This window comes from Erpetoichthys calabaricus, chromosome 6 (assembly GCF_900747795.2).
Source record: "Erpetoichthys calabaricus chromosome 6, fErpCal1.3, whole genome shotgun sequence".
Taxonomy (NCBI): Eukaryota; Metazoa; Chordata; class Cladistia; order Polypteriformes; family Polypteridae; genus Erpetoichthys; species Erpetoichthys calabaricus.
The window spans coordinates 112854620-112876621 of NC_041399.2; the positions used below are offsets into that span (position 1 = coordinate 112854620).

Sequence of the window (22002 nt, forward strand, 5' to 3'; positions counted from 1 at the left end):
TGGTAAGAAGAAATAATAACAATTTGGATATTAAAATCTCCACGAGTCTGACAAGACTGTGATATGGAATAAATTTTGTAACTGTCTTCTCAGTTATAGATGTTTTAGTTGCTGTAGTCAAGGGCCTATCCAAGTCTAGATTTAAAATGCACTTAAAATTTCCAGCCATTATAATTTTATGAGTGCTCATGTTAGATACCAATACAAATGCATTTTACATAAATTCCCAGAACATCTACATTAAGTACATATATGTTTACCATATATTATTTTAGATTTGAATAAATTCCCGACCATGATCACATAGCACCCTTGAGGACTTGATACTACATCTGTTGCTACAAGTGGGACTGTTTTATGGATTAAAATTACACACCTCTGTTTTTCTTTTTTATAGCTAGAATGAAATATGTCATCAATACAATCTCTTTTCAGTCAAAACTGGTCCTTACTTGTTAGGGGAGTCTCCTGTAAATATACTATCTTCGCATTTAAGCCCACAAGTTGGGAGAATACCCTTTTCTCTTTATGTTATTATTGAAACGTTTGACATTCCAGTTTACAAAGCTCAGTGATTGATCAGAGATGTACTGCTTCTCAATGTTTGTGGACATTTAGTGATCTTAAGTAAAAGCAGTGAGCCGTTTCAGATTTCAGTTTAACACTAATTTTATATCTTTATTTGCTGAATGTTGCAATCAGTAAGCTAGTCAATAAAATGACACTTAAAATTGTGGGTATAAAAGAAATAATAACCTGCTCTCACTCCCTTCTCTTCCCAGTCTTCCATCTTAACTCCCCAAGTGAGTCTAAGACCAAAAAGCAGAGTAAAAAGTCCTCTGACAAGAGACAGGGCACACCCAAAACAAGCAAGATGACCCTGGCAGCAGTAAAGATTAAACTGACATTTTAGCAGTTAAAAGCTCAAATCTTTATAGTAGTGCAGTCTAGGTAGAAAAAAGCAACATATTTCAAAAGACACATACTTACTGATATATAAAATATATACTAATTATACTCTTTTTATAGTGTTATCAAAAATGGCTGAAATGAAAGTATTATAATGCAGATGTATACATCAGCATACACATACATATGGATGCCTCTGCATATAAACACATATATACAGTACATATCTTAGAAATAATACTCTCACTTGCTGTTAATTAGTGGCTACACATATACTATATAGTATACTTTAAGTGTATGAACTATAAGCGCTAAATGTATTCACATTATTTTATGCTATACTTTATTATGATTATTATCAATGTCTTGCAAAAAAGAGTAAAAGATTAAAATATTACTAAAGTATTCCGGTAAAAGAGAAATTGTATCAAAAAAAATCCACACTTTACTCTGAGCCCCCTATACGTAAATTACTCAAAGATGTCATATGGAGATGAATTACTGATGAATGAATGGCGTCATGAAAGGCACAAACAAGACACAAACACAAGCTTGTGAATGAATAGCAAAACATTAACAGTTAAGATCTCCATACAGATCCAATGTCCTGGAGTTGTGATGCATAGCATAGTTATCATAATCATCGCCTGTTTAACGGCCATCCATGCATAGTATGGACAGTTTATTTAAAATGCTAATGTTGTTACATTTTTCTAAAGTTTAAAAGGTAAAGGGGAATTCCAGTTAAACCTGCCAGATCTGGCCTGCTAGTAATTCTCAAGAGATCACATTTAGGATATAAAGCACTAGTTTCACTAGGAATATCAAACAGTTCCTGAAACAGAATTATATTCACCAATCACTTCAATACTTAGGAAGTGCAAATACTGCAAACTCCTTTCAAGAAAAGCTAGTACCTTGGATGGATCAGACTTCGCCCTCAGAGGACTTCCAGAATTTCCCACTTGTAGCTTGGTACCGCCCAGCTTCTCCTCTGTCAGCACCCGTTCACGTTCTTCTTCTGGCAAACTCTATTCATGACAAAAATGCTATATTATAGACAAAGGAAAGAAGGAAGACTTAAAAAAAAAAAAAAAAAATTATGAATCCATTGTTCAGATAGAAAATTACATTTTATATATATATATATATATATATATACACACACATACACATACACACACACACATACACACACAGGTAAAATTCCATTATAACGAATATCTTTACAACGAAGTATTTTTATGGTCCCGACAGCTTCCCCATATGACGCGAGTCTATAGAAATCTCGTTACTACGAAGTACATTCAGCAGATACTATTACTACAACAAAGTGCACAAGAGACCTTGAAATGTCTGAATGAATCATCCACAGAACAGTTAGTTCTGTGGCCGCAGCTCAGTTGTGCACAACGATCCCCAAACAGAAACATTGTAATATTTTTTTTCTTTCTTCGAACTTTCCTCGTACTGTACTGTTTTTTTTTTCTCCCTTTGTTGTTTCCTGCGTTTTTTTTTGCTTATTGGTCGTCAACATTTGAAAAACATCCATTGGAATTTAACTCATTGTCACCCTCCTATAGATACGGCAGACACGAAAAGACGATAACAGTTCATATTAGAAAATAAAAAATATAACTTTTTGCAGCTCTCGATTGTGGCAAAAAGAAAAAAGACATTGCCAGTGAATTCGGAGTTTCGCCATCGACACTGTCAACTTTCTTGAAAGACAGAGCAAAAAAAGTAGAAAAATCTCAGGTTGCAAACATATGTGAACTGCCACATTTAAAGACGTCGAAAAAGCCGTTTTTATGTGGTTCAGTGATGCTCGTTCAAGAAACATTCCTATTAATGCAGCACTCATTCAAGAAAATGTGAGGTTTGTAAACTCTCTTGGGACCTCCGTCAACTGGACAACACGCCAAAGAGCGTCCCGAAGTGCGATCTCCGCGTCTGTACGGGGCAATATCAGGCTCACAGATATGCTGCTTCTCTCCGCCAAAGTAAACAGAAAAGATCTTGAGGGGTGATACAAGGTTAGGAGCACGTAAATTGTAAATGCAGATAACAGGATTACTTGATCACTGACCTGGCCACGAATCTGCCTGACTGCTGTGTCTGTGTATAGCAGAGTGGCATATCACGCTACAATAAATAACTGCCGTTCCTGTTTCAAGCTGAATAAAGCTGGTTTTGCTAAAGTACTGAGACTAAGCCTTGTGTTTTAGGGTGCAAGACAGGGACTTATAACGCGACTCCGATCTTTTATGATTTGCTTCTGTGGCGCTTCACTGCAGCAATGTGAGCCTCCTATTGCCCTGCCTCAGCAACGGACAAACAATCTTCCACAGACACTGCAATCGTGCTTCAGGACGCACTTCAGCGTATTGTTCCAGTTGGGTGGGGAGTGGGGGTTGGGGGGGTTTGGGTGCTCAAAAGAGTTCAGAAACCTCACAATATGAAGAAGAAATAATGATTCGGCTCCTGATTGATAACTGTGCTGCCCACAACATGCTTCCACATTTAGACAATGTTCGCGTTGAATTCCTCCAACCCAATTGCACGGCAGCGCTTCAGCCATTGGATTTGAGCATCACTCGCACCCTGAAAGTGTATTATAGCAAGGAAATGCTGAGAAAAATTCTCGTCAGCATAACTTGCAGGCAGGAGGAGATTAAAATTAATACGAAAGAAGCTATTGAAATGATTGCAAACGCCTGGGTACAAGTTAAAGAAAGCACTATAGTAACAAATACAGAATCTCATTACAACAAAATTTTCGTTACAACGAAATATTTTTTAGGTCCCTGGGAGTTTGTTGTAACGGAATTTTACCTGTATGTGTGTGTGTGTGTATATTTTATTTATATATATATAATATATATATATATATATATATATATATATATATATATATATATATACACACACACACACACAGTGGAACCTCGGTTCACGAACATCTCGGTACACGTACAACTCGGTTTACGACCAAAAAGTTTGCCAAACTTTTGCCTCGGTTCACGACCACACACTCGGTATACGAACAAGCCAGTTACCCTTTCAGTTTGTGCGCGCTGATGATTTCCGCACGTGTTGTATTGTTCTCGGTCAGATGTGCGTGCTTTCACTGTGAACTCTTTGTGCTCTATTTCATTTCCCTTCTGGTTCGTACGCGCCGATTACTGTATTTAAGCACGTGTTCAGCCTCTCTCTGTTCATTGTTCTCAGTCAGATGTGCGTGCTTTACCTGTGAACTCTTTGTGCTCTACAGTATTTCGTGTGCTTTTGCAGTTAACCATGGCTTCTAAGCAAGTGAAGAGTGGTGAGAAGAAAGTTTTGCAGAAAATTGAAATCGAAGTAAAGAAAGAAATTATTGAAAAGTATGAGCGTGGCGTTCGTGTTACTGATCTTGCCGCCGAGTACAAGAAGTCAAAACCTACGATTTTGACTATTCTAAAGCAGAAAGAATCTATTAAAGCAGCTGATGTTGCAAAAGGAGTTACAGCGTTAACCAGGCAGAGGCCTCAATTGCTGGAAGAGGTGGAAAAACTGTTTACCAGTTTACTCATTTACCAATTTGAGAACCCTCCTGCTTTCAAGCAGCACAATGTAAACAAAGCCAGACTGCCAGTGATGTGGAGGGCAAACACGAAGGGTTGGGTCACAAGGACTTTGTTTTTGGAATGGCTGCACGAGGCTTTCGCTCCCACCAGCTAAACAGCTAAAAACGCCAGAAACCCAAGAAATCACAAGAGAGAAAACACCTGAAGGAAAACATCCCTCCATCACGGAGCCAGACTCTCCCTGAAAATTGTAACCTCCTGTCCAACCATTTTCTCCTCACTTCATGCCAGACCTCGACTCATGCAAGGTTAGTTTTCTTGGTGGTTTATGGTTAGTTTTTGTATTACAGATTTTTGAAATGTTCCTTTTTGTCCCCTGTGCTTAAAACTCATTAAAAAAAAACAAAAAGTGTTTATACAGCGATCGGTTGCACGGCTATAGCGGAATGTTAGAGAGAGAGAGAGAGAGAGAGAGAGAGAGAGAGAGAGAGAGAGAGAGAGAGAGAGAGAGAGAGAGAGAGAGAGAGAGAGAGAGAGAGAGAGAGAGAGAGAGAGAGAGAGAGAGAGAGAGAGAGAGAGAGAGAGAGAGAGAGAGAGAGAGAGAGAGAGAGAGAGAGAGAGAGAGAGAGAGAGAGAGAGAGAGAGAGAGAGAAGGCAAGTGCAGCTGAGAGGGTGTGAGCCTGCTTGTGCAGCTAAGCAGGGAGCCTGGGTGTTTGTGTCAGTGTTATTCAATGTTTTTACATTATATAAAAAAATATATTTACATACAGTTCGTACGGTCTGGAACGGATTAATTGTATTTACATACAATCCTATGGGGGAAATTGCTTTGATTCACGGCCAAACGTTTGGAACGAATTATGGTCGTGAACGAGGTTCCACTGTATATATATCTGAACACACACAAACATACTGTATATATCATGTAACTGTATTGACCGCCACCTGGGCTAATATTCCAATATGTTGACGCTATTCTGGCCCAACTGGAAAGGGAAAAATGAGACCTGAATCTATAAGGAATAATGCAGTATGCTTATGATTGGAGTGGACAACATATAAGAAAAGTACATTCCACTTGCTTTTCTGGAAATGTGCAATTTCAGCAAAAAAAAAAAAAAAGTTTTCGATATTCCCAAGAGTAATGTAAGAGACTAATATATGACTTGCAAAAAACACAAAAGCTGATGACAGAGAGAAAAACATTATTTATAGAAACACAATAACACTTGAGAATAAGAATGAAAATGTACCTCTAAAAATCTCTGAAGATCAACTTCATACTGTTTCTTTTTCTGAAATGACAGGAAGCAAACTATTATTTTTTTCAACATACTAAATTTCAAGTATCAACTTTTTTTTTGTTTTTTATTTCGCCTTATATAATTTCTTGTATTAGGAATTTGTTAGTTTTTGCATACCCCTTGGGGTCAGAGTGCAGGGTCAGCCATTGTACAGCGCCCCTGGAGCAATTACAGGTTAAGGGTCTTGCTCAAGGGCCCAGCAGAGTAGGATCTCTTTTTGGCAGTGATGGGGATTCGAACCGGCAACCTTCAGGATACCAGCACAGATCCTTAGCCTCAGAGCCACCACTCCACCCTATAAACTTGAAAATATTAAAGACATTTTAATTCAAAAGAAACAGTTTGCCAAAAATGTATTCTGTCCATTTTAACAAAATTAAGCAAAGCATTATTAGTTTATTCATTTTACATCTATTTATGTACCAATCACACTGGCAAAGAACTAAAGCCTGTCAAGAAAAAGGAGGAAGGAACTGCAGCCCACAGAAAGAAATGGACCCAAACCTCAGTGCAACAGGTAAAAATGTAATCATGAATTATGTTATTGTATACTACAGGTTAGATAGACATATACTGTAGATAGACATATAAGTCTTTATTTGTCCCAAGGGAAAATTTATCTTTTGAAGAATCTTAAGGAATACAGTATAAGGATATTATAAAAACACACACAGATAACACCCCCACAAAAAAGTTTAAAAGGTAAAGAAAAAAAATCTGCCTTGTCTTACATGAGAGCAGTTTCAATGAGGCTTTATAAAGGTGTATTAGTGTTGCTAGTGTGTCAGAGAGAGAATGGGCAGAATTGTTCATAATGGCCTTCAGTTTTGTTTTCACTCTGTCCTTCGCTAATACCTCCAGGGGTCCAAAGTGTGTCCTACAACTGAGCCTGCCTCCTTAACTGGTCTGTTGATTTGATGGGCCTCATTTGAAATGATGTTACCAGCCCATCACACTGGTTATCACCAAGTTATAGAGTATAGGTAGGCAATGTGACGCAGTGGTTAAGGCTTTAGACTTCACACCCCGAGGTTTTGGGTTCAAATCCTGCTATTGATACTGTGTAATCATGACAATGTCACTTCACCTGCCTGCTCTCCAGTTGGAAAAACAAAAGAAATATAACCAACTGTATCTCTCAAATGATGCCCTCTCTCATATAGTTCCTGTGTGCTATGAAGACCACTGCGGTCTGTCATTGATGTGGACACTCAAGTATTTGTAGCAGTATACTAACTCCATATCCACTCTCCAAACAGTGACCGGGTATCGGGGCTCTTTGGTGCAGAGAAGGTCTGCTGATGCTGAGCTGCAGACAATTCTTTCTCCACCAACAAACAAAGTTCTGCACTTGATTCCCATACTTTTTCACATCCTCCTTAACAATACACTCTTATTAATGCAGAATCATATATGAATTTCTTCAAGTGACTTGACCTGGTGTTATATGTATAGCCTTACGTGTACAAGGTGAACAGAAAAGGTTACAGTACTGCTCCATGTGGTGCTATAGTGTTGCTCACATCTACACCGGTGACATAGTCCTTGAGCTTCACAGACTGGATCTCCCAGAATAGGAGTCCATTACCTCACTATTCAGTTTTGTCACTAGACTCATTTTAAGGAACTATGTAAAGAAAGAAGTATAGAAAAGACAGACTTATCTCCAAGTCTATTGCAGCCTTTAGACTTTTTTGGCCTAAGGCTTGCCATGGGCGACTGACACTGTATGAAACCTAGTTGAAGTAACTGTCTCTATATAAAGTGTATGTTGTCAAATGTGAATAATCTGCTTATCAGAGGAAAGATGTTACTAAATCTCACAGATTTGGAGGATAGGTTTATTGAGTATAATTGTTGTTTAGTCTGTTCATTTTCCTTGCATGCTTTTCTAAAGGATAGCCCCATCCTTACAATACTGTAACTGAAACAGGTAGTATAGAAAATTTTCATTTTATTTATTTTTTTTATACAATACCAAGCTGTTTCTTAACTGCAAAGCCAGTCCCCTACCTGTTCACAGCGTTTCTGAAACATATCCTTTTCCTTCTGACTCATCATTTTCCACTGTTTGCTGCAAAGTACCATTCTTTCAGTGCTGGGGACATCCTTCATATTCACCATTAGCTCAGCACAATACAAGGAGTAGCCATTTCTGGAAGTGAGAGAGGAAAAAAACAAACAAAGATATAAACAAACATGGTAAAAAGAAAGACTACAGCAATGCTTTTATATTAATAGTTTGTGATCAACATGACATACGGTGGGGGTTTTGTTGGTCGCCCATCAAACTTGTCTTTCAGTTGCCGCTCAGCTTTGGTTAGCACAGACTTTACATGGTCATCTTGGAGGAACTCAGGATGTGCTTCATGGTAGGCGCGCATACTCTCCTGAAAGACACAAGTACATGAGGTATGAACACATAGCTTGCATCTCAGTAGATGCAGTGAGAGAGGGGTTATTAAAGAAGGCCATCTTTATTAACAACAATAATATAATGATGAAAAACTAATTCTTGCCATATAGTTAGATAGAATAATGACCAGGAATTATTTTCCCCTGCATACAATACCTTGTGCTAAAAGCATAGTACAAAGTAAAACAGATACACTTAATCAGAAACAACTTTAGTTTATAAAAGTTTTTATTGTGAATGGGTGATAACGAATCAATCCAGGAGACATTCCAATACAAATTTACAAAGAAAAGCCTGCTGGCCACAAATGAACATGGGAAACATTATCTCACTTAAGAAGAGATTTGGGTATAAAAATATATTTCAAACAAATGAAAAATGAGGAAACTCATCCAGACATTAAAATAATAGGTCTGACAATTAAGAGGAAACCACTTGGTCCATCAAGCTTGTTTGGTTAGCTAATGGCCAAGTTGTCCCAATCTTACCCACTTACTTTCTCAAAGAGATCAAAGTTTGCTTTTTTGACAGGACTGATAATTTGCTCCAGATTGTGTGAAGAAGTGTTTAACGGCTTCTGTCTTAAATGCATTTCCCTTAAATTCCCACCTCTGTCACACAATATGTGATTTACTATTTGCTATAGTATGAACAATCAGCATTTTGGGAAAGCAAGCACTGTATTAATCAATAATAATTCAAATCTGACCCTCATAAAAGTTGAAAAATGATACAATAAAAAGAAGAAAAAAAGACAAATAACAAACCTGTTTTTAACAAGAAGTATTAAAATTAAATAGGCAAAACACAGTTTTACAAGGTTGGTTATCCCTGTCTTTGTAAAATGTGATGTGACATAATATGACATGTTATCCAAAAAGCTAAAATTAACAAAAAGAGCTGCAAAAAGGAAATACAAGGAGTTAATCTTATAACCTCAAAGTTATAAAAAGGGATGGCACAAGTCAGAAGAAACAGCCAAAAGGACAAACTCTAGAAACTGCCTACTCACATCCAGTAGGCTAATGGGATAATAAGGTTCAAAACAGACACTGCAACAAGCGCCTCATAAAAATAACAACAAAGGTTGTTAACCTTATTATGTCCAGTATGTCACACAATTGGAGACGATTTTTGCAACAATTAAACCATAGTTTTGAAATGACTGATGCACTACTGATAGCAATGTTTTTTGTTTTCACTTGTTCTTAAACTGCACTGTAAGATGCAAAAAGATGACAGAATAAACTGTAGTAAAAATTTCAGTAGATTTATGTAAAAGCTATGAGAATATTAGCATTATGAGTCAATGTAAAGCAAGATCAAAAAACCACAGAATTAAGCCCTAAACTTTGCTAGTGTTTTTAGAAAATTCTAGGAAAAGGATTTGAAGAAACCAAACTTACAAAAGTGCAAGTTACTATGTCTACAGTCTTTTTTTATGGGTGGTATAAAATGTCAAATTAAAAATAAAGTTCTATCTTCTGTACCTTTAAAACAATTATTTTTTATGTCCTTAAAAATGTATTTATCATATGCTTTCTTTGTCATGTACGTCTGTTAAGCAAATTGAAGCTCAGGAGTTTTCCTATTTTGAAACTTTACAAAATTAGCCGGGAACTAGTGAGATCTACCCATAGAGGCTTGATATAATTTATCACTTCCTGTTGGTTCTTAATGAAACTGATTACTACATTCCTTATTAATTGACAAACTAATGTTATTTGTTTTTGATTTATTCTGTTTTACGGTATAGCTGTCATCAAAATGTACCATTCAATCTGTATATACTTTTTTTGGTCTTCTTTTTTTGTTCATACTGAGTCACATTTTTTTTTCTGTTTGGGTCAATATTCCACAGAAACAGAAAAATATGATTTGTAACACTTTTGGCTTATTGGTCAAATGGAAAACTAAAAGCCTGAGAAATGTACACATTTCTCTTTTAGCAAAATCATAACATCGTGTTCCAGTCTGTCATTTGACTATGTGCTTCTATGTGATATACCTTTAGTTCAGCCTAATCCAGGTAGTTTATCAACAGTTTGCATTTAGGACTGAATAGAGGAAACACTTCTTTATTCAAAGAGTTGTGCCAAACTGGAACAAACCACTGAGACATGTAGCTGAAACAGAAACTTTCAGAAGTATCAGAACAGAAGTATCTGGATGAGATATTAGGACAGCTTAGCTATTTTCTATTCAAATTAACCTGATGGACTGAATAGTCTACACTTGTTTGTGAAATTTCTTATTTTTATTATGTAGCAGAACCAAACTCCATTCAGCAATGTAATTAAACTGACTGAAAACATTTACTTTATTTTATTAAGTGATTTATTTTAATGGATGCTGGTAAAGGAAAGATATTTTATTTATTTCTCATGAAAAAACATGAATTCAGAGAAGTTATTTAAAATTAATCTGTAGGTTTATTTTAAAGGTTTTACACTGCATGGATAAACTTATTGGGCTATAATAAAATAATTTCACAAAAAAATTTCAGCTACATATTATAAAATAAAGCAGATTCTATTTATTCAGAATATGTAGCTTTCATTTAACACTTGAATAAAAGATAAACAAACCACAAAGCTGGAGTTTTTATCACTTTTGGAAAAATGGTGTCACAGGCACCTATCAAACATTACACCAAAGTGCCTAGATAGATTTTGCGATGACTGAATATTTTTTTTTCTTCGATTCACAGTTTAATTTTTCTTATTCTTATGTTAATTAGAAGGACTCATCACTCTTTTAAAAGTGGTTGCCAGACTTGCCAACCAGGCATCAATTTTGGCTTGTTGAACCTGAAAATTTGATTGCCATTTTTAGCAGCCTATATTTGGAGTAATTATGATCCTATGCAATTATACATCAGCTTGCAATATGTGCTACTTTGCAACATTTCAAACTGAAATAGCATCACTTAAAACGTCTAAATTCTAGCTATGTGTACACACATTCTTTGTGTGATGTTTTTTGTTTAAACCTGCCCTTTGAGGACTGGGGTGGTATCATTCAGTTTACTGAGCAATTGTTCATAAAATGTTTTCACAGTTAGTTAGCAGTTCAGTTTCAAAGTGCACTGAATATGATTCCATCCTGTAATTAATTTTGTAATCTTACTTTCATGTAATACTGTGAACCAGCATATAAAAACAAACTGCAAAGACAGGCACTTGTCAAAGTTGCCTTCAACAAGCCATCCCTGAACTGAGCAAAATGAAAGTTTTCCTACTTAAGCCATGCCCAGATCGCAATAGTACAGGGATTCCTTACAGGAAGTGCTAAACTTTTAGTAATTTAAATATTTTAACAAAATATGATGTTTAGGCATAGTGGTAGCACTCATGCCCTGCAATAAGACAAAGGGGTTTGCTTCCTGGGTGTTCACTGCATAGAGTCTGCATGTTCTCCCCATGTCCACAAGGGTTTTGGTTTGCTGAATTGTTGATTGTAAGTTGGTCCTTGTATATGTGTGTGTTTTCAGCCTGCGATGAACTCGCATCCTATCTGGGGATTGTTCCTAGCTTGTGCCTGGTACTTGCAAGGATAGGCTCTTCTTTCTCCATAACAATGCTTAGGATAAGTGTTGTTTTTTTATTTTTTACATTGTTTAGCTTACTCTGTAAACATAAAGGAAAGCCAGGAAGTGCAGTGCAAATGAGTGCGGCTTACATTGCATTTTAAACATTAAACCAACTAGTGATTGGACAGTTACACATAATGAGCAAAAACCGACCATTTCCAATTCACTGCTGGAAAAAAAAGGAGGTTGCCAACTGCCTCAAAATGGTGTCCAATTGCAACCATTTATCTCAAAACCTAATTAGCCTGTCTACAATATCATGTTAATGTTGGTTTATCAATGTTATTTTTAAAAGGTAAATTATCATCGGCTCAGGTTAGTCTGTCAAGCATGCACAATGAATAACATGCTGCAGGTGTTCATTGGGCACAGTTTATTTTACAGGGGAAGAATGACAGAAGAGAAAGAAATTAAGTTAAAGAACAGGTAAAGTTGCGTATGAATGAAATGATAGAGAAGGCAGATATTGCATACAAAATGTACAAACGACTGAAAAATGACTGTTAATCAGCAACTACTGTAAATAAAAAGACTGGAAATCTGCTTTTTTTATTTTTGTTATATTCTAGACGACACATTACATGGCCAAAAGAGTCAAAAACAACTGAAAGTACACTTGCTTCTGACTGTACAGATTCTGATGAAAGAAAGCTTTTTTAAAATGAATAGCACTGCTGTGTAAGATTGGGAGTGAGGCCCACAAGAGTTTCAAACATTTGCATTTAATTGGGTGCTGGTTACAAATTCATTATACAAAAAAAAAAAAAAAAAAAATTACTCTCAGTTTGGTGGCAGTTTAATTTCACATACTGGACCAGATGCAAACTGTTATATTTTAGCCAGGTTTCATCCCCTAAATGGAGTTCAAATACCATTATGAATACCTTTTTGTTGATTCCTTTATGCTATTAGTGTGATCATTTGTGTGCTATGTACCTGTGTATTTTCTTTTAGGTTCTGTATATTTTGTTGGGTGGTCCCAATCTATCACTGTCAAAGGATTGCTCTCAGCCTCACAACCTGCAGTCCCTTGTGGTTCATTCTGAATGTGCTCAGGGTGGTGGTGAGTTTCTCTAATACCTATTGTTATTGTGATTTTGTTATTTATTGGATTTTTGACCTATATGCCGCTGCCCCCCGCCCCCCAAACTATTCTTTGGATTCAGGTTTTGGAAAATTGTTTGCCTTGGTGTGCCTTTTGTACTCTTTGAAATCTTTGATTTTTACTGAGCATTTTTGTAAAATAAAAAATATGTAAAGATTGTTTGTTGCAGTTTTTTTTTGGCAGTTTCCTCCTCTAGCGGACATTTTCAGTATGTGAGACTTTGTGCACTTGGGAACTGTATAATTCATGACGCAAACATTTTCTGCAGACTTTACTGCTTTAGAATGGATTACTGTGTTTAACCTGCAATACAAGCCAAAGTTACAGACTGTAAGCCTGGCCATTGCAAGCCATAAAAATTCTCTTGAGCCTGTCAGCAATCAATTAAAAGGCTAACCTCGTAGTCTTTTTGCAGTTCCAGAGCCTTGCTGATCCATTTTAGGCGCTTTTTATCAGATAGCTGTGACCATTGCCGGCGCAGGGCTTCCTTTAGCTCTTTCTGACTTACCTGCAAAAGAAGGAACATTTACAGTTAAATTCAAGTATTTTAAACAGTTATTAAAATATCTTTATCGTGCAACAAAAATTGGAGTTCAATTATTCAGTCATTTATGGAAAAACAATATTTATCTTTGAACCACTGAATTAGTGAAGTTAAAATTTGCTATTTTTATTGTATATAAAAGCCTAAGAAACAAAAACAAAACTATAAGGAATAAATACAGAATATACCTTTTTATTTTTGGGTATTTTTGTTTTAATTTTTAGGATAAAATCATTTTTTGCATTACATTCCCCTATTTCAGATCAGTTTAAATATTGGAACATCTGGTCTTGAAACATTCTGTTGATGTCTGCCAGTTTATAAGCCAGTTCATTTAAACAAGCAAAATACTTTAATTTTATTTTCTATAGCAAACACCACCCAAAGTCACTTTACAAGTACAGATACACTGGAAAAATGTTCACACACAGAATTTATCTATTTATATTTACAACTAGAATTGCTTAAGTGGGCCAGAAGCAGGAAAACATCAATTAGCCTTCTGGTTTAAGAGTTCCTTTCTTAGTCATTAAGATCACACAAAAACTATGAGAACAAGCAACAATCTGGATACTGAACAACAAATTCAATCATAAAGAATATGTGGCACAATTTGAAAACTGCTGTACAGATGTGCCATCTCACCAACCTAGAGGATCTCTATAAATTTTGCCAAGAAGAGTGGGGAAGTATCACTCCTGAACAATGTGCAAAACTGGTACATACTTACCCCAAAAGAACTAAGGCTGTTATTGCAACCAAAGGGTTCTCAACAAAGTATTAATGTGTAGAGCTTGAACACTTATGCAAACATCTAACTTTTAATTTTTCTTCTTCAGAAAATGGTTTATTTTGATTTTGGAAATGTATTGTTATAACATAAGAGTTCACATTAAAAATACTGAACGGATAAATATGTTTACAAATCTTTTGTCATGCACAAAATTATGGTGACTTTCAAGGTGACTGAATACTATTGCACACCACTGTATTAATTGTGACAAAAGTCATGTCACAGCCTGAGCATGCATGGCTATGTTTAAAAGAGGATTGGTCTAACGTTTAGATGATGTAATGATTGGAGATGCAAAATGACTTGAACAGGAAAATGTCTCAAGACTCTTCATCATGTGACCATAATTCAAAGCACACTGCCAACACAATCATCATCATTTCAATACTCTAGATTCAAAGTTAATTTTCTTTCACATACAACAAAAATACAAACAATCACATAAAGTTAGTACATCTGCAGAAGACACAGTATAATATGTTGACATTGCTGCATTATTAGCATTACTTTAGGAGACTTAATAAAATATTTATTTCCAGTTTCTTATATGCCATTTTCAATTAACTTGTAGAAGTATTCAGTTCATGGACTCTCATATGAAATTAATTTCTATAGATCAATGTACTCTTTTTTTGCCTTTGCACTACATAGTGTCTCCTACTATAATGCTTGTCTTCAACCTAATTATAATAGAAACACTGACATAAAGACATTTTTTTATATTATTACATTGAATGCACAATCTTGCATTTATGTAATAGGTTGCTCTTTGTTGAACTTTTATTATTGGAACCAGCTATGCTTGAGCTTGATGCTATCACTATATACAGAAATGATAAAATACAATGTTAAGTCTTGGGAAGTCTGGGATCATAATTCCTTTATTCAGTAATTGTGTTTTGAGCTTATAGTTGGTCTTTAGGGAAGAACTTGACACACACAAGTAGTGCCTTTAGCAGAAAATGTAAAGAAATACTGAATGAGCTTTCATAGTGCAAGTACTGCTTGAAATGCAGAAATAACTTGTGAATGTTGCCCCAATTTTGGCCTTTATTAGACGTACTAATTTTAATTGGTTTGCACTCTTTGTAAATAAGTATTCACTGTGTATGGTTAGTTGGTGTTAACCAAAAGAAAAGAAATAAAAGCATTGTGCACTCATGCTGGCTACAGCAGTGAAAGCGTTGTGATTGATACCATTAGACCACTGTGGCATTGACAAAGCTTTACAGAACAATTCATAAAACCTTTTTTTTTTCCCATCACAAAACACTTCAACAGAGTCCATATATTGGTTTACAAGTGATTACTTATACTCTTTTGGGTGTATAAAAATTCTGTTAGTATTTTCCAATGGTTTTCTTTTTTTGAACTTAAATTTAATTTTTTTTTCTTTTCTTTCATTTTATACATATCAGCTTACAAGCTAATGGTGTGTCTGGCTTGGCAAATAACCAGAAATTAGTTATCTGTGAACTAGTCATTAATCACAAAAGGGCAACTTTAACAGTGAGCCAAAGATTTACAAAAAGAAGTGTGTACTGTTAAGTTTTTTAATGATATACTGTATGTTATACACTTATTCTATTTATATATTTTAATCATATTTAGCAGAGACATGAATTCCACAAATTATTATATTTAAAAACGATTCTACTATATCCCCACATGTTGTTTTTAACAAGTGTTACATTCATAATCATTTTAATGCACGGGCCTGAAATAAAAATAGTGTTGTAAAATCAAACTTATCTTTGTTTCAAAACTTTATGATTCATGATATTGTTCTAATGTCTTAAAATGTGTGCTTAAAAAGTCTGTATGGCATTATAATTTTAGTTCTGGATATGTATGACATCTCTAAAATATATATTATAAAAAACTTCAAACTATAAATCTTTTATTAATTGACCTTTTCAGAAAAAAAATGTTGTGATATTGATTTTGTGTCTCACATCTTTCTTCCCCCACCTTTTTTGTATTTCCAAATCAGATAACACATTTATACCGTGGCCATACATTGCACACCTGAACCAAAACACACCAAATAATAGACCCCAAAAGACAGTTTGCTCTGGTAAACATACTGATGCACAGTTAAGCATAACAAGACTTCTCCTGTTGGCCGTGTTGCACATTATTTTGGTAAAAATTTGGATGGACAAAAAAAAAAAAAAAAAAATTCAGAATTTAATCATAGCTGTGTTTTTTCTGTTGGTTTATTTACTGATTTATGTACCTTAACCAATGACATCAGCATTTTAAAGACATTAATTTTCTAAGGTGGAAGGAATACTTCTTTATCAGTGCTTCAATAAATTACAAAACGTTATCGCGAAAGAATGAAATAGGCAGCTATTACAAGAATTTCAAAGTTACTCTCCTGTTTAAGCACTATAAAAACAGCCATAAAATACATGATGTACTAGGTCAGGTAGCACAGTGTATGTTTTGTGCCACAAGCCTAAGAAAAGACTTACATCAGGGTGTAGCTTCAGATAGGACTTCTTTTCATGATTGTACCAAAGCTGTTGAGGAGTCTTAGGCTTCTCTGGTAGATCTGACTTTTTTCTCTCCTCCATCAGCTCAGGATGATCCTCTCTATTTAACAAAAACAAAAAAAGGATATTCAATCCATTCACTTTCTAAATCCGCGTACTCTACTACATGTTTTGCTTCCCTGCAACCGGAATTCTTTTTTATTAAGTTGAAGGAAAAACTCATAAATATACACATCCATACATGCAGTGTATGCATACACCTACCCACCCAAACTGGATCAATTAAGCACTACAGTACACATCAATCCGTGGTAAACATACTTTAAAAACACATCTGTGAAGTCCAAAGTATTTATATGAGCAGTGATAAGAAAGGTATAATTTAAATAATGCTCTGCTGTTGTTATGTATAACTATACCAGCATTAAACACAATCCAAGGAAAACAGAGTTTTTAGTATTTTTGCTTTAGTAAAAATCAAGGAGAATGAGAAGGAGAAGGAAGGTTAACAAAGAACCATGATAAAAGTAAAACACTGAGGAGTCACTTGAGGCAGAAAACTGTCGAGGAGCTGTACAATATGCAACTATGTCAGTTATATAAATAGTAACTGGAAAGAGAAATAGAAGGTGAAAAAAGGCAACTCAACCAAATATTTAAAAAAAAAAACCAAAAACAATACAGCTTAGTTTTAGAGGTAAGAACAACCATACTGTTTTTGTTCTTTCTGAACATTGTGTTTTTTTTTTCCAGTCTAATCAAAGAAATACTTGTTTCCCTTCGTATATGGAATTTTAGTTGAGCCAAAGGAAGTTTCATTTAAATGAACTTTGTGCAATTTCATGGTTTTTTTTTTTGTTTTCCTTATAAGACATGGACACATTTGTTGATATTCTTAATAGCTCAACTGAAAAAGTGCTGTATGCCTCCTGAAAATTGATTAAATTAAAAGCAATTGTTCCATGTATACCCGCAAGCCTTTGATATGTCATCAAGTAAAGCAAAGCAAGTATGAAAAGAGATGAAGTATTGCTTATATTCTAAAATGGCCTAGACACATTTGTGGTACCCCAAGAAAAGATCATAAATAACTGGATTAGAGTGTTTTCAAACTTTCTGCTTTCTCTAATTATTATCACACATCTCTTTGGGGCTGCTCTGCTGTGCCTGGCATGGAGTGCCTTAAGTCTATGCAGCGAACAATGAAATCTGAAGACTACCAGGATATTCTGGAGCAAAACATACTACCCAGTGTCAGAAAGCTGTGTCTCAATTGCAGGTTTTGAACCCTCCAACAGGATACTTGGCCAAAACACACAGCTAAAAGCACCCAAGAATGTCTAAGAACAAAACATTGGACTACTGTGAAGTGGCTTTCTATGCACCTGGATTTGAATCCAATCAAACTTCTATGGAAAGAACTGACATATGCAGTCTGGAGAAGGCACCCTTCAAACCTGACACAGCTGGGGCATTTTGCTCAGGAGGAGTAGGCCAAACTACCTGTTGACATGTGCAGAGGTCTTACTGAGAGCTACAGGAAAAGCTTGCTTGCAGTGATTGCCTCTAAAGGTTGTGCAACAAAAATGAGGTGAAGTGTCCCATAATTTTTGTCAATGCCATTTTAATTTGTGTTATTATTTGAAAAGTCTGATTTTTGTTAAATACTGAATATATAATGGTGGGTGCCAATAACTTTTTTCAATTTCAAGTTATTTCAGGGGCAACAAGTCAATTCAAGTTGGGGACCATGCACTGGTACAGTGCGTTGCAGCACCTACCACACGAGGAAACCGCTCAGGATTCCAGTTGGCAACCCCCCAGGCAGACACGCGGTCCAGTCCCACCCTCTGGAAGTGACCCTCTATCTGTCTCAGCCAGGTGTTAGATGGGCAACCCCTTGGCCTGGTCCACCTACTTGGGTCCCCAACATTGAGGATCCTATGAGCTGGATCACCCTCGGGGAAATGTGCCACATGGCCATAGTGCTGTAACTGACGCTCCCTCACAATGCAGGTAATATGCCTCATTTGGGACTCCATGAGCAACCACTCATTCGACACAAAGTCAAACCAACGGTACCCAAGGATTTTTCGGAGAGACACAGTACAAAAGGAGTCCAGTCTTCATCTCAGGTCACTGGATAGCATCCATGTCTTGCAACCATATAGCAAGACAGGAAGCACCAGGACTCTAAAGACTTGGACCTTCGTCTTTTTGCATGATATCGGGAGCGCCACACACTCCTTTCCAGCGACCTCATTACCCCACCTGCTCTCCCAATCTGTCTACTGACTTCATATGAAGAGTCACCAGAGACATGAATGTCACTGCCAAGGTAAGTAAACCTCTCGACAAGGTCGACACTCTCTTCGCAAACAGACACACTGCTGATGGCTGTGCCCAAGAGGTCATTAAGAGGGACAACTGTGGGTTCTTATGTTTGTGGAGGGGTACCAACAAATTTGTCCACATCTGTATCTGAGATTACATTTAATGATACAGATTAAACATCCCTAACCTGAAATGCTCAAAAATCTAAATCTGAAACTTGTGTTGTTCAGTTATGATGATAGAGTAGGAGTCAAGGTAAGGTTGAAAGAATGAGCAGCAATGTTCATGAAAATATGATTTGTAAGATATGCAATTGAAGTAAATGATATGCCACACCTTGTCGAAATGAAGTGAAAAGGACTTCCTGCAACAAAGCTGATAACAAAGAGATGCAGATTTCAGTACTCAAAAAGCCTGACACAAGTAGAGAAGCATGGACAAGGCTTACACAGCATTCACCTTCTGACAGCACATCTAAACGAATGATTAAAGTAAGCTAAAATTACTGTGTAATTGGAAATAAAAACATGCCATGCCAGAATATAGCTGCAAAGCTTTAACAAGCAGTATATACATAGAGCACAATATCTGCCTAAACTCTACTTGCTGTTGCTATGCCATATAGTGATGCAACAGTCAAAATGACAAAAAGATATTCTAGCAGAAAGAAGTACTTCTCAAACGCTTGGAGTCAAGAAGCTGCAGTGGTCTATTTGTGTGTGTGTTTGTGTCTCCCCTGTCACTGCACTCATTACAATGTACAAATTATTTATTAAGCTTCAGTTAAGCTTAAGCTTCAGTTCGGAGTGGTGGCTCTGAGGCTAGGGATCTGCACTGGCAATCGGAAGGTTGCCGGTTCGAATCCCGTAAAATGCCAAAAGGGACTCTGCTCTGTTGGGCCCTTGAGCAAGGCCCTTAACCTGCAATTGCTAAGCGCTCTGAGTAGTGAGAAAAAGCGATATATAAATGCAAAGAATTATTATTATTACTGAGATCCTGAATGGATCCAGGAGTGAAGACTTTTGCGCTCTCCCTGAAACCCTCACCTTCACGGTTTAAAGTACATGGACTGGAGAGATTAAAAGTAGATGCTATAACAAGATGCAAATATTCAAAAATCTAAAAATATTTGAAATGCAAAATACTTGTGGCCCCTGGCATTTTGGATTAGGGACATTCAACCTGTATATATTCCAAGTTCTTGGTATCATAAAATGTTATGGGTATATTCCATGTGTTATTTGATGTATTAAAAATAGTTGATGTAAAATAATAAAACTAAAAAACAACATTTGAAGCTGACAGTTAAGGCATAAGAAGCAGAAATGAGACACCAGTAGAAGCCTATGCCAAGGTATGGATTCAATTACTGTATACTGTTTCAGCCAGTGAAGCATTACTTGAATGTTTGAAGAAGAAAAAAAAACTTGACATCTTTACATTTAAGCTATTGCACAATATAAGGCAAACAACAGATGTGCAGACTTCATGCTGTATTGTAACGCATGATGCCTCAAACATAAAACTATTAAAAAAACATTAATTTGTGACTTTTTAATTGATAAATGCATGATGATTTTTCTTTAAAAAAAATCCATCTACAATCATTAACCTTAACTCAGTATGACTGTATATAATTTGGTGGTAGTGTTGTTTTAATCAAATTACAAACAATAGCACTGTTTTGGTAAAAAATTATGCAGAAATAAAGATTTTTAAAAAATCATTTTTTTTATAAACAAATTTATTTTTGAACTGATCCTGTTTAACATGTAATCATAATATTATATTTATAGTATTTATTTATTACATATTTATTGACTATATTTATGTATCTAGATTGAACAATACCATAAATTGCATCAATGTTCATATTGCTTACTACACGTCAATATTGCTGCTACTTCTTTGTCTTGTGTTTTAATTTTAATTTTTATTTGCACTTCATGTTGTTACACTGTGGACCCTGAGCTTCAAAGTTTTGTCGATCTGTATACTTGTATATGGTCAAGACGACAATAAAGTTTGCTTTGATACTTTGATAATACAAGCACTATGATTCATTTGATTTACTCAGCTGTCTTTTTTTATTCATAACGTCATAGTAGTAGTAGTAGTTTCATCACATGGACAGAGTAACATGAAATTCTTACTCAACTGTGAGACCAACAAGCAAGACATCACCCACTCTTTAGAGCCATGATAACCAAAAACCCACTACTATTATCACATTACCTGAAACACGGTAGACACTACTGATGAAACAATTCATATTTATTATTTCTATACACTTAAGATAATAACTTAAACTCACCAAATCTAAAATAAATGGGCTGCATAAATTGGTTGTGCCTTGCTGAGTTTGCTTTAACCCCCAAGGTGCCCAGGCTACATTCTAATCTAAAGTCGCTAACTATGCTGACTTGCCAAACAAAGTTACAACTGCAGGCACAACACACACTGCTCCCCAGACCCCACTACTGGCATCATTTGTTGCAGTTTTATACACTCCATGCTGTTAGTCACTCAGGACTGCATCCAATAGAGAACACTGCATCCCAGCAATTATATTGGATTTATAATGTTAATTAAGTTAAAACAACCACCAATTTAGTGGAGTTTAATGATGGTTCCTATCATTCTAATTTCAACTCCAGTAACAGAATTGGAATTTGCCATTCATTCTCAATTCACTTCATGACTGGCCCCAACCCTGCAAGACATTTTGCTTATACATACTTGATATGAATATATTTTCAGTTTGATTCCTTGGAATTATGTCTTACTTGAATTTGGCCATGCTCTTTCCAAAGGTCTCTTTTTCTCTCTGAAACTCCTGAATGTATTTCATCTGAGGGCAAAACAATAAAATTATTTAACACTGATAAGTAAAAGTTCTAATGTTTCATGCAACAATAATTCAAACAATCAGGATTAA

The 22002-nt window shown here is 35.8% G+C and overlaps 1 protein-coding gene across 1 annotated transcript in view; it reads right to left on the reverse strand.

The window, feature by feature from the left end:
* The window catches only part of ubtfl (upstream binding transcription factor, like), a 50138-nt gene that overhangs the window by 15273 nt on the left and 12863 nt on the right, over positions 1-22002 (reverse strand). Inside the window, exons 6-12 of the mRNA XM_028803865.2 lie at positions 21851-21915; positions 16710-16830; positions 13290-13400; positions 8042-8169; positions 7793-7934; positions 5729-5770; positions 1827-1940 (exon numbers count right to left, since the gene is read on the reverse strand). Coding sequence (XP_028659698.1) covers positions 1827-1940; positions 5729-5770; positions 7793-7934; positions 8042-8169; positions 13290-13400; positions 16710-16830; positions 21851-21915 — 723 coding nt within the window. The remainder of the gene's footprint in view (positions 1-1826; positions 1941-5728; positions 5771-7792; positions 7935-8041; positions 8170-13289; positions 13401-16709; positions 16831-21850; positions 21916-22002) is intronic.